This window comes from Oryza sativa, chromosome 10 (genome assembly GCF_034140825.1).
Source record: "Oryza sativa Japonica Group chromosome 10, ASM3414082v1".
NCBI classification, from domain to species: Eukaryota; Viridiplantae; Streptophyta; class Magnoliopsida; order Poales; family Poaceae; genus Oryza; species Oryza sativa.
In genome coordinates, this window is record NC_089044.1 from 3,225,564 (window position 1) to 3,239,775 (window position 14,212).

At 49.4% G+C, this 14,212-nt stretch overlaps 1 protein-coding gene across 1 annotated transcript; it reads right to left on the reverse strand.

Moving 5' to 3' along the window:
- Positions 1 to 9,463: 9,463 nt before the first annotated feature.
- LOC136353700 (uncharacterized) lies at positions 9,464 to 10,564 on the reverse strand. Its single transcript, XM_066304885.1, has 3 exons — positions 10,336 to 10,564; positions 9,877 to 10,233; positions 9,464 to 9,777 (listed from the first exon to the last, which is right to left on the reverse strand). Exons 1-3 carry the CDS (start codon positions 10,562 to 10,564, stop codon positions 9,464 to 9,466), a joined length of 900 nt encoding a protein of 299 aa, XP_066160982.1.
- Positions 10,565 to 14,212: the final 3,648 nt, after the last annotated feature.

The window sequence follows — 14,212 nt, forward strand, 5'->3', positions numbered from 1 at the left end:
GTTGAGATTCCGTTTAAGGGGGGTAGGTTTGTCATGTCCCAAAACGACCCTAAAATATATCCTTTAAATTATGCCTAGAATAATTAAAATCCATGTGAAAGCCTCCAAAAATTAAAATGTGCAAAGTAAAAGTCAAACAAGGCTTAGAGGATTTTTGTATATTTCCTAAAAGCCTAAAATGCGTAAATAAATTTTAGTGGAATTTTCAGAGCACAAATAATAATTATTAAGAAATAAACAAAGTTGAAAAAGTTTTATAAAAAGAAAAACCCCAAAAGTACCCCTTCCCTCACTTGGGCCGGCCCGGCCCATCTCTTTCCCCCCTCTCTCTCTCCTCTCCCCCGCGGCCCATTCGGCCTCCCACCCCGCGCGCCGCCGCCGCCGCCAAATCCGCCGAATCCCGCCATCCCCGCGTGCAATAAAGTGGGGGGAAATACTCCCCGTGATCCCCTCTCCCTTTCCCCCCATTTTTCCCTCTCTCTCTCGTGTTCAAACGGGTGGATTTGCCCCCGCAAATCTCGCTGGCGCCATTGACGGCGGCCGACCTCCCACGCCGGTTTCCTTCCTCCCTGGCCGCTCTCTCCCCCTTCCAACCCTATTTAAACCCTCCCCGCACCTCCTCCGTCCGGTTCCACCTCTCGCCGCCCTTCCTCCTCGCCGGATTCGAGCTCGCGACGTCGCTCTCTCTCCGCCGTCGCCGCCGAGCTCCGGTCCACCACCGTCGTCGCCCCGGACCGCCTCCCACCTCGGCGCCGCCTCCTTCGGCTTCACCGCATCCTCGCCGACCTCGTTCACCTCTCTGTTTCGGTCGCCGATAGCCGGAGCGCCGCCGTCCCCGTCGACCCGAGCCGCGCCACCGCCTACCTCCGCTCCGGCCGCCTCCTCCGTCGCCGCCGTCGCCCCGGGGTGAGCCGTGGACCGTCGCCTCCTTTCCCCTTCCCTCCCCTCTCTCGGCCGCCGCTCCGCAGCATCTATGGCCGCAGCCGGCGACCATCGGGGCGCGGGCGCGCCGCCTCCCGCCGACCGCGCCGGCGTGGCCGCCCTCGGGCGCGCCGAGTGGCTGCCGCGTGGGGCCCGGCCATCAGCCGCCCGCGCCCTCGGGTGTGGCTGACGTGTGGGGCCCACGGCGCCGGCCGGTGCAAGCCCGGGTGCGCCCGGTCCACCGTGGACCGTGAGGCTGCCGCGTGGGCCCCACTCCCGTGGACCCGGTCCGCGCGCCCCTCCCCCTCGGCTAACGCAATAAACCCTTTTTAAATTAAATTTTAAATGAAGAAAATCGCAAATATTTATTTAAAGAGCATATAAACTTCAAATGCCCATAACTTGGCCATTTGAACTCGGAATTGGACAATTCAAGTCTCTAATTTTTCCTTAAGAAGTCAAGAACCCATTTTTGTGCTTTTTTCCTGCATGTTATATGGAGTTTATTAGAGTAAAAGCCCTTTTATTTTCCATTGGTCGTGTAGACGCTGCAGCTTCGGAAGATCCGCTCTTCGTGGAGGTTGAAGCCGACGTTTGGGAAAGCGAGCAAGGCAAGTCACATCATCCTTGAACATGTTGAATCCCAGTTTATAAAATTATTTTGATTTAAATTATTGCATTATCGCTTTATTTAAATTCCCGCGTTATCACTGTTTTATCTAGCCATGCCTATTTACCTTTGTTATGACCTTATTATTGTTATTGTTATTATTACCTTGTTCACCCTAGAATAAACAAAACCTCAACTAGTGGACACTTTACTCATGGTACCACTAGTATGAATTTAGGTAGATGCTTCGCTGGTTAGTTAGGCAACATTAGGTGGTTTTACAACTCTAGACTTTGGGAATATTCTCATCACCTGGACACTACGGAATGGTTGGATTATTGTGGAATTGGATTCATACCTCCCCCTCTATTCAATATCCATAAAATGGTTTTAGGCTGGGCTTGGGGTGCCTGGTTTTGATAGTAGCACCTCGGCCATATAAGGACCGGTCTTCGGGCCTCTGTTGCAAAGCACTACCGTACTTCCAAATGTCTAGTGGGTAAGGCTTAGTTTGTGGCTCAATCTGGTTATAAACAAAAGTACACGGATGGAGATGGACGAAGTCAGGGGTCGATGGACATTTCTAGGGCAAATGAAGGCTACACGAGCTGCGGCCCGGTAGTCGAGATGTCGTGGCACAGGGCCGGTGTCCTGCTGCTAGGGGCTCAGTCCTGCCTACCTGTCCCGGGTGTTCCGGCCGTAGGTGGGGTTGGGTCGGTACTCTTGTCTATGGCTAGGATGGGTTGGAAACTATGTCATGTCTTCCGTCCGTATACCATGGTGGTATGTGGCACGTGATTACATGTGAGGAAGATGTGTCTTGTGGGTAAAGATATACACCTCTTATCAGAGTATAATCTATTCGAATAGCCGCGCCCTCGGTTATGGGCAAGCCGAGCAATGTACACATGTTAGTGTTTTAATTCTTAAAACCTGCTTAACAACTAAAACGTGGAATGGTTGGCCTGGGTTGGCTTGGGACGAGCTGGGACCCAGGGTCGGGTTGCCACTTCGGTCTGAATCATCGTAGGCCTTGGGTTAAGGCAGATTCGTGTGGGTTGACGGCCCTTATTAATAATCTGGTATAGCTCTAGGATCGTATTTACAAAATAGCTTTGAGCAACTAAGTGTCTTTTAATGCTGTTTACTGCAAATCCTAACCCTTATATTATAACCCCCTTGTACTCCCTTGCATTTATTCTGCACTTATGGGTGTGTCTTGTTGAGTACGGTGGTTGTACTCAGTCTTGCTCAATTTTTCCCAAACCCAGAAGAGGAGCCCCTGAATGATGAAGGCTTTGGTGTTTAGCTCGTGCCTGCCGTTAAGCGCCTGTGGTCATCGCCCTAGTCTTCCGCTGTTTCCCGTTTGTCTTTGTGTATGCTGGGCCTTCGCCGCCCATGTAATAAATTAATTATTTACGCTTCCGCTTGTTAAACTCTGAATTGTATCAACTTTTGGTGTACCTTGCCTCCTGGGACAAGGAATAATGCACGCACATAAGGAATGCCTGTTGGGTTATTTCCAGTCGTGACATGGTGGCAGCAACAGCGTCTGATGCCTCCTTGGTGACGCCCTCCTTCAACGACGTCACCACCTAGTGATCCACGAGTGGTCCGATGGCGTCCGTCAGAGGGAGAGCCTGCACAATATGAAGTCACAACGCGATCTCGAGAAGAAAGATGTAAAGGAATCATCGAGTACACTCACGTTAATCGCGGCGGCGCGTTCGGTCGAGTCCTTCTCGCAGAGTGGGACAGGAATGTCGTCCGCCTCTGAAGGTGCGCTGATGTCACACCCCGAAGTTTTCCTCCCAAGCCAAATTGTAATTTATAAAAGACCCTAAGAAAATGCAGGTGAAATCAGGAGAAAACCCTAAGAAAATAATGCAAATAATAATCGGATTTGACATGTGGAATTTTTCTTGAGTTCTACATGTCGAAATTCATTAACAGGATTTTTAATGGAATTTTCAGAGCTCTAGAAACAATTGTAACCAATTAAAAATCACCAAAGTGCAATTTTTAATTCCAGGGAAAATCCTTTTTCCTTTTTCTTTTTCTTTTTCCCCTCTTTTTCCTCCTTTTTTGTTAAATGGGCCGTCGGCCCATTTCCCCTCTCTTTCCCCCTCCTCTCTGCTGGGCCGGCCGCAGGCCGAGGCCCAGCCCGGCAGCCGGGCGCCCGCCTCCCTCCCTCCCGGGGTCGCCGACAGGTGGGACCCACCTGTCGGGCCCGTCTCCCTCCTCCCGCCGATCCCGGCGCGCCGCCGCGCCCGCAACCGTCGCCGCGCCCACGTCTCCGCCTTCCCCGGGCCACGTCGACCACGCCCGCGCGTGCGCCGCATCCCCCGCGCCCATTCCCCTCTCTCTCCCGCTCGCGCCCGCGCCCGAGATGGCCGGGATTCGAAAATCGAATCCCGCCTCTCTCTCCTCCCCACTCCCCCACGTCGGCCGGTGATTCCCGCCGCTCCCGGCCACGTCCGGCCCCCTCTCCCCTTATTTAAGCATCGCCGGCACCCCCTCTCTCTTTTTCCCCATTGCGCCGACCTCTCCCGAGCCCCCCAACGCTCCCGCGCCGTGCAACCACCCGCCGCCGCCGTTTTTGCTACTTCGGCCGCCGCTAGCCACCGCTAGGGTCGCCGCCGCACCGTTCCGTCGTCGCCGTCGGGTTCGCGGGGTCGAGATCTACCTCGGCCGCCCCTTCCCCGTCGAGGTTCGCCGCCGGAACCCCCGTCTCCTCGCGCTCCGGTAGGGTCTAAACCCTACCGCCGCTTTCGGCCTCGAATGCCGGTCGCCGGGGTCTATCTCCCTCTCTCTAATCCCTCCCTTCTCCTTCCTTAGGGCACGCCGGAGCTCGTCCGCCGGTCGCCGTCGCCCCCCGTGGCTTGCCGTCGCCATTCGCCATCGTCTTCCTCCGCGCCGGCCACCCTCGGTGAGGCATCTCCTCTCCTCTCCTTCCCCGTTTCCCCGTGCGTCGCCGCCGCCCGCGCTCGCCGTCGCTTTGGGTCGTTGCCGCCGTCCGCTGCCGCCGCTTTCGCGTCGCCTCCGCCGCCGGTTGCCGTCGCCGGCGACGCGACGCGCACGCACCGCCGCCGCTAGCCCCGGGTCGGCCGATCGGCTTTGATGCCGATCCGAGCCCGGGGGCTGCCGCCGCCGCCGTCCGTCCGATCGGCCCAAGGGCGATCCGGGCCGTCAGTCCCGTGGATCGGCGGTGGATCACCTGCGTGGTCCCGGTCCACGGTAGACCGCCCTCCCCGTGCCGCTGACCGGTGGGCCCGCGGGCCGACGCCTCCTCTGTCCTCCCCGTGCCGCTGACCGGTGGGTCCCGCATGTCGGCGCCGCGCCGCCCGTGCTGACGTCAGCCCTGGTTAATATTGCGCAATAAATTGTTTAAGGTTTTTCTTTTATAGTAATAAACACAGTGAACCTTCTAAAATTCATAACTAATTCATCCGAGCTCCGTTTAAGTCCATTCAAGTCTCAGTAAATCAAGAAAAATGTGTAGAATCCATTAAAAATGGTTTTGTTCTCTGTTTCAGTAGTCTTATAGCCTGTTTGCAATATTTGCTTTGTATGTCGCTAGATTCCGATTCCTCCGACGCTTCGGTGTACTTCGAGATAGTCGCCGAGGTCCCTCCAGCAGCAGAGCAAGGCAAGTCATGCTTGTCACTTGAACATGTTGATCCTATATTGCAAATGCTCTATTGTTTTCTTTCAAATATTGCATTGTTTTATAATAGTACTATGGGATGGTTACCTATTGTTATAGCCATGCTTTTGGATATCATTCTCCTTTGTTAGCCTGGGTTATAACATGATTAGACTTTGGACTAGGAATTGCTTAGCCATGCCTAGTTCAACTAGCACACAATGGGGAATCTCATTTAAAACCTAGACTATAAGTTTATATGATAATGTTGGTTTAATACCACCGCTCTGGTGTTGGTTAAATAAAATGAATCACATGGTGGGCTGTGGGTGCATGGTTTTGCTGGTCGCACCCATGGCAGTTAAGGACCGGTTCGCGGGATGCCCTGGAAGAATTTATCGTACTTACCACAAGCCAGCGTGGGCAACGGCTGGGCTTGTAGTGTAGCTTTCCTCTAGTCGACGCATCCAGGCAAGGGTGGGCGTGATGGAGCGGGGCGGGCCCTGCGACGGCCTCTGTCACTTCCGGATTCACCTAGGCACGAGAGGGGACTGCCCGTCGCCCGCTGGGGACGGGGGTGAAACCTGAGGTGTGGTGTGCTTGGCTAGAGGGGGTTATGCGAAGGGTCCTGTCACGGCCTCTTTTCGGTATGTCGTGGTGGCATGTCGGCGCACGGAAACGTGTCGTGGGGCTGTGTCTTGTGGGTACAGTTGTACACCTCTGATCAGAGTAAAACTATTCGAATAGCCGTGCCCGCGGTCATGGGCGGTCAACCAGATTCACCGTGATTAGTCTCACCTTAGTGTAATCCTTTAATTTGGATAGTTTAGGTGGATGGTTGGGCCTGTTGCAACGTGGTGTAGCGTTGGACAGTGGATGATTAATACTGCTTAATTACTTATTACAACTGTTTAAATCTTGAAATCTCTGTTTATAAATGCTCGCTTTATGCAAAGGAACCACTTTAGCTTTTCTTTGATGATTCCCTGCATCATACCTCTATTCCGGTATGACTTGCTGAGTACAGTGGGTAGTACTCAGTCTTGCTCTACTTTTCCCAACCCCAGAGTTTGAGTTCGGACCAGATGAAGGGTTCTCCGAGGAGTAGGCTTCGTCCTTGCCGTCGAGGATGCCTGTGGAGTGGTGTTCCCGCTGCAGTTTAGTCAAGGCTTAGCTCCTGTTGTCTTTCTTTCCTTCCGCTGCATTTATGTAAAACTTTATGATGTTTGTAAGACGTGGATCTGTATGTCAACATTGTCGTTTGTGTACCCCGGCTGGTCCTGGACGGGGATTTTATTGCACATTCTGCTTGGAATTCTATTCGGGAATTTCTGGGCGTGACAAGTTGGTATCAGAGCCGACCTTGACCGTAGGACAAGCCAAATGGAAAAACCTAAGAGCCCTCTGAATCCTTGTCATTGCATATGTTCTTTGCAATTGGTTTTGTTCCGGGAAAATGGGGATCTGTTCTTGTGGTTCAAGGGAAAAATCTTGGTCGCTCGTTTAAGTGAGATTTTTCAAAACGAGTCAGTCTAGGGTTTTAGTAAAATTATTGGGATTTATTCGTCAGTTAGTTGGGGTTTGATGGGTGCAATGCATTAGGTCCTAGCTCTGTAACATGGGTTGCAAGGTATTTATGCTTTGTTCGTTATTATTATTATGTATCTAATTTCTCATTATTTTATCGTTATGTGAGTCTGTCTTATTTATTCGCTCTCATGTAAAATGATCTATGCATAAAATTCTGCTCTTATTTGATTCCCTTATTTGAGTCTTTTATTGCTTTATTTAAATTTGGATTTGAGCATGCATTGATCCTACTCCTTTGTCTTCTCTAGATGGCCGGTCACCCACCCAACCACCGCGGAGAAGGCATGATCGATTTCGTGGCAGAGTTGGCACGCATGACACTGGTGGTGGGCTACCCCGACGCGCCGGAGTACACGACCATTCCACCGCTCAGTGGCGAGCTTCCTCACCGTGTCCGCTTGGAGGTCCATGGTTACGTGGGGACTTGCCTCGCCAACATGGCGGTCGAGGCATCTGGAGGCACAGCAGATCACGCCTGTCAGGAGGCAGCCTACTTGATGATGGCCAGACTACGGGAGCGCCACAACTACATCTTCCACGACACGGCGTACCGCTACCACCCCAGTCGAGCCAACGGTGATGGCGTCAGCTCCTTCCGTCCGACAGCTGGCGAGAACGACACCACCTTCGGTCACATGTGTGCTGTGATGAGGGGATTGGACAGGATGCACTCGGACCTGCACAAGGCGACCAAGGCCTTGAACGATGGGAAGCTCATGAGGATCGTCGCTTTGAAGGACGAGATAGCGCGCCTGAAGAAGGAGAACGCTCAGCTAAAGGGTCTTCCAGCGCCAGGAGGAGTCCGGATCCGCACCACGCCCCGCAAGACGACGACGGCACCCGTGCGCATCCAGCTTGCGCCCAGAAACCCACCTCCAGCAGCAGCTCCCGCAGCACCTCCAGTTCTGCCCGCAGTTCCTGCAGCTCCAGCTCCAGCTCCAGCTCCAGCTCCCGCGTCCGCTCTCTCCTTCGCTCCAGCGTCAGCCGCCAGAGGTCCAGCCAGTGGCACCGGGGGTTGGTTGTCTGCTACTCCCAGTGGCAGCAGCGATCTCAGCAGCAGCAGCTCCAGTGGCTCGCAGTCAGGCAGCGGCGAGACGTATCTGCCAGGCTCCAGGAGTCGCTCAGAGGGACCTGGTGACGAGCAGGAGGACGCTTTCGACTCCACCGACCGCAGGAGCTGTTCCGAGCTTTCGGGACGACGAGCTCGCCGGCGCTAGGGACATCGGCGGCGGAAACGGAGACCACCTACGCGTAGAGGGCAACGAGGCGAACCCATTGGTACTCACCCCGACCCAAAATGATGCACGACGGCGGCCGGCGACGAAGAAGAAGGCGGCGGCGGCTCGGGTTAGCGGCGACGGCGGCGCTCCGGTGGTCAACGGCAAAAACGGAGGGGCGGCCGAGCTTCTTCTCCTCACGGCGCACCTAACGGTGGTGACGGCGACCGACAGCGACGACGGAGACGGCGGCGCGACGATGCCGAAGATGGCCGGCGGCGGCGGCGGACTTGGAGCTCGTCGCGACGGCGCTAGGAGGCACGGGAGGACTCAGGAAAGGGGGCAAACGAAAGAGGAGATCACGGGGAAGGTTTATATGAGCTCGAATCGAAGAGATCAAGTCGCAAACGAGAGGAATCGAATCGGGAAGAACTCGGACTCGTTTTTTAGAGATAAAACAAAACGAGTTCGATTCGGATCGAATCCTCAACCATTTGCTTTGATTCTTGGGGGAAAAGAAAGAGGAGACCGAGAGGAACAAAACCCCTCAATCAATTGGAAGAGATGGGGTCGGATTCGGCCGGAAACGGCGGCGCAAAAACGGCTAGGGTTCGGGCTTCGGCGGCGCGGCGGCCGGAGGTTGAAGACGGCCCTGACATGTGGGCCCCACATGTCAGCGGCTGGAGAGAGGAGGAGCGGGCGGCTCGGCTGGGCCGGCGTGGGCCGCGCGCGGGAAGAGAGAGAAAGAGAGAGGAGTTGGGCCGGATTCGGCCCAACGGCCTAGGAGGAGATTTTAAAAACTTTTTCAATTAAAAATAATTTGTGAAATGATGTTTCATTTATTAAAAATACTTCCTTTGCTCAAATAATTCCCAGAAAAATCTAGAAAATAGAGGAACAAGCAAAGTATTTAACAAAATTTTATCTAGCTCATTTTTATGTTGAGATTTAGCAAATTAAAAGAAAAGATCTTCTCTTTTAAACTTTTAAAATCATTTCTAATAATTCCTTTTAAACAACAATTTATAATTTAAGGATTTTAAACAAGAAAATCACTTAACAATTATAATTAGATCATTACCTGATTAATTTGATATTTAAATAATTGCTGAACTTTTCTTTGTATGATTAAAATTAACAATTGAGCTCCGAAAAATCCGAGAAAATTCGAGAGAGTATAATTAATCATGGAGGACTTAATAAAAATTAAATCCATCCATGCTTTTTTTTTATTTAGGAAATTTTATTTCCCACATTTAACTTCACTTGTAAATTAAAGAACATTTAATATAAATTCTATTAATAATTTATTAAATAATTTATAAATCCTGAAACGAAAATCAGGATGTGACAAATCTACCCCCCTTACAAAGAATCTCGTCCCGAGATTCGGAACGGCTAGAAAGAAAAAGGGCATAGATAAACTGCAGTCTATCTTATTCCATAACTTCGATAATTATTCTAAGGCTTTAAAGAAAACTACTGCTGCTTTGATACTAGTGGCTGAGTTGTAACACTTGAAGACACAACCGGCACTGCATTTGCTCCTGTGAGGACAATGTTGTTGACTTGGCCTTGTGGCTGTTGACGCTTCGGCTTCGGACACTCTTTTACGAAGTGACCTGGCTCATAACAATTGAAACACACCCGCTGCTCCCTTCCATTACTGTTATCTTCTTGAGACTGATCCTGCTGAAATGACACTGATTGAGTAGCTTGCTCATCATTGCCTTCATTGCTTGCATTAGTCTCTGAGTTAATCTCACCACTGATGCCCAACTGTTGTGACTGTCCTTGACCAGCAGAAAAAGATTCACCAATTTGGAGTGGCTTGATACACTACCTCTGGCTACTATCCTGTGCCTCCTGGAAAACAATCCTTCCTCTCTTACGATTGTCCATCCTGTTCTTCTTGTCTTCCAGTCGAATTGCTTTATCAACCAACTCCTGAAAATCCTCATAGTCATGAGAGATCAACATAACTGACAGCTCATCCTTTAAGCCTTCCAAAAACTTCTCCTGCCTTTCCTCGTCAGTACGCACATCTTCTGGAGCATAGCGAGCTAGACGATTGAACTCATGAAGATATTCCGTCACTGTACGATCCTTTTGCTTAAGTGCCCGGAACTCACGCTTCTTCAAAGAAACAACTCCTGTAGGTATGTGCGTCTTCTTGAATGCTTCAGTGAACTCCGCCCAAGTGATTGGTTGTCCTTCTGCTCTGTTCATCCGGAAATGATCCCACCATTCTGAAGCACGTCCTTGCAACTGATGTGAAGCGAAAACAACTTTCTCCTGATCCGTACACTGGAGCAGTTCCAACTTCTTCTCAACAGCGTGCAGCCAATCACCTGCTTCCACTGGGTTGGTAGTGCTAGAAAAAGTAGGTGGCTTCACACGAAGAAAATCAGCTAACTTGTTCTGCGGCGGCGGAGGATTGACATTGTTGTTCCCTTGCTGGTTCTGCATTTGTTGCACTAACATGTTGATCAATTGGGTCTGTTGAGCCAGCACTTGAGCAAGGGTTGGGTTCTCTTCATTGTTATTGTTTCCACTTCCACTAGTGCGAGTGTTCACCATCTGTTGCAGATTAGAGAAGATAGAAGGAGAGGGGTTACACTAAAGACAAGACCTTAACCAGTTTAACACTGATCTGATGTGTGTAAACCATTATATTGTTCAAGTTGATTAAGCAAACAACCTAGTATAGTTACACACTCATCATTGGACTACTCCAATGACGGGAATGCAACCATACCTACACACAAGCAAGCAACAAACGTTCTATCCTACTAACTATTCTTCAAAGACACTTTGGCGGCATAGGTTCTAAACTAGGATCCAACTTCACTCTATCTTGATATCTGGGCACTTCGGTTCTTCCTCGATCCACTTTACTTGCAGAAGTTGACAACATCGACGCCTTCGAGTTTCTCCATCAAGTTTAACAACTACTCACGTTGAAAGAGGGAAAAGAGGAGAGAACGACAAAACGATTTGCGAAGAATTCTAGATAAGGAAGAAAAGAGAAACTTTCACAAATTATGTTTTCGGAAAATTAGTCCTTAAGGTTTGACCATTTGGCTTATCCTACAGTCGAGATGGCTCTGATACCAACTTGTCACGCCCGGAAATTCACTAATAATTTCCGAACTGATTTGTGCATAAAATCCTCGTCCAGGAATCAGCCGAGGTACACAAACTGACAATTTAATATACAAATCCATCATAATAACTAAACCGATAAATACTTACTTAAGAGGCACTTAGTCCTCACCAAGAAGGAAACTGCAGCGGAAAAATAAAATCTAGCGAAGCTCCGGCTCCACTCCCACAGGCAGCTCAACTGGGGTATAAGCCAAACGTCTTCTCCTTCCGGATCCTTTATCTTCAACTGAGGTTGATTGATTATTGCAAGAATGAGCATATGACATACTCAACAAGCCACACAGCAAATATGCAAGTGCACAAAGATTCCAAAGGATGGCATAATATAGGCTCATTTGCAAAAGCAGCATTTAGCAAAACATTTGAGAGAAATAAAACAGTAGAGTAATTAATCATCAATTTTAATCAACACTGAACAGCACACCCATGCTGCTCAGGCCCAACCATCCTGAACAACCATACCCGGCTATACAGATCTAATCTCCAAAGCAGGAGCTAAGCAAATTATTACCAGTTATTACATCCATAATTATTGTGAGAGGTGTGAGACTAATCACGAAAAACATTGCTCAACTCGCCCATAACCGCGGGCACGGCTATTCGAATAGTTTTACTCTGGCCAGAGGTGTACCACTGTACCCACAAGACACAACCTCAACATCATGTCAACCATGCGTCGCGATACTGGAAAGTACCCGAATAGAGGCTGTGACATTATCCCCTGCATAACACAACTCACCACAGTGCACCATTCCTGGATCATAATCACCCCCTCTACAACCAGAGGCATGGACTCCCCAGCGACCCCCATGGACTTCTCGCCACTTCACAGTCTGGCACACTATAATGAATCACGCTATACAAAAGATAAAGCCGTTGCCCACGCTGGCTTGTGGTTGGTACGGTTAATGTTTCACAACAGTAGCTCGCGAACCGGTCCTTAATTGTCATGAGCACAACCATCAAAACCATGTGCTCACAACCCACCATTATCAAGTTTTAATTGGCAAATAATTAATTAACCAATCACGATTGACCATCGTGAGCTGCCATTAAATATAACCATAATAATAATGTAGTGTATATAATTCATCCCATTAATGAGCTAATGTTTCTAAGCATTGCTAAGCAATTATATATATATATATGACATTTAGCTGAACCAAACCAATACATAAGGTTCAAGCTAATCAATTTATTACCCAAGGTATCAAGGAATAGGGCATTCAATGCAAATTGGCCATAACAAAGGAATAGGTTCACACCACCCGGTGACATTCGAAAATAAATGCACAGTTGAAATAAATAGAGAATTTAAATATAGGATCAACATGCTCAAAGGATTGTGTTTAGGATCTGTGTGACTTGCCTTGCAATAATCGGTCTTCAATTAATCTTCTTGATCACTTCCGGCGCACTCACGAACCTTCGCAACGACGGAAACGACAAGCTAACACGCAAAACGAAGAAAAAGACTAATAAAAACCAAATGAACAGTACATAAAAAGTAAACAAACATGTAGATCATAATTTTAGATGAATTATGAGACTTGAACGGCCTCATTCTGACTTCAAATGAATTTATTATGAATTTTACAAGATTAAATCTAATTAAAGCCCATTTAAAAAGAATTAAATAAATTTAACTCAATTTATGGACAATTTTAATATGTAGATCTTTATTTTAGAAGAATTTAGCAACTTGAACCACCTGGAACGGATCTACGGTTATTTAGTTATGATTTTCCAAAGATTTGATCTATTAGAAAAAAGGAAAAAGGAAAAGGAAAAAGGGATGATGACGTCAGCCCTGGAAACAATGACGTCAGCCCTAAGGTTGACGTCAGCATGACGTCAGCGACGGCGGCCGGCTCGGGACGACGAGCTCGCCGGCGCTAGGGACATCGGCGGCGGAAACGGAGACCACCTACGCGTAGAGGGCAACGAGGCGAACCCATTGGTACTCACCCCGACCCAAAATGATGCACGACGGCGGCCGGCGACGAAGAAGAAGGCGGCGGCGGCTCGGGTTAGCGGCGACGGCGGCGCTCCGGTGGTCAACGGCGAAAACGGAGGGGCGGCCGAGCTTCTTCTCCTCACGGCGCACCTAACGGTGGTGACGGCGACCGACGGCGACGACGGAGACGGCGGCGCGACGATGCCGAAGATGGCCGGCGGCGGCGGCGGACTTGGAGCTCGTCGCGACGGCGCTAGGAGGCACGGGAGGACTCGGGAAAGGGGGCAAACGAAAGAGGAGATCATGGGGAAGGTTTATATGAGCTCGAATCGAACAGATCAAGTCGCAAACGAGAGGAATCGAATCGGGAAGAACTCGGACTCGTTTTTTAGAGATAAAACAAAACGAGTTCGATTCGGATCGAATCCTCAACCATTTGCTTTGATTCTTGGGGGAAAAGAAAGAGGAGACCGAGAGGAACAAAACCCCTCAATCAATTGGAAGAGATGGGGTCGGATTCGGCCGGAAACGGCGGCGCAAAAACGGCTAGGGTTCGGGCTTCGGCGGCGCGGCGGCCGGAGGTTGAAGACGGCCCTGACATGTGGGCCCCACATGTCAGCGGCTGGAGAGAGGAGGAGCGGGCGGCTCGGCTGGGCCGGCGTGGGCCGCGCGCGGGAAGAGAGAGAAAGAGAGAGGAGTTGGGCCGGATTCGGCCCAACGGCCTAGGAGGAGATTTTAAAAACTTTTTCAATTAAAAATAATTTGTGAAATGATGTTTCATTTATTAAAAATACTTCCTTTGCTCAAATAATTCCCAGAAAAATCTAGAAAATAGAGGAACAAGCAAAGTATTTAACAAAATTTTATCTAGCTCATTTTTATGTTGAGATTTAGCAAATTAAAAGAAAAGATCTTCTCTTTTAAACTTTTAAAATCATTTCTAATAATTCCTTTTAAACAACAATTTATAATTTAAGGATTTTAAACAAGAAAATCACTTAACAATTATAATTAGATCATTACCTGATTAATTTGATATTTAAATAATTGCTGAACTTTTCTTTGTATGATTAAAATTAACAATTGAGCTCCGAAAAATCCGA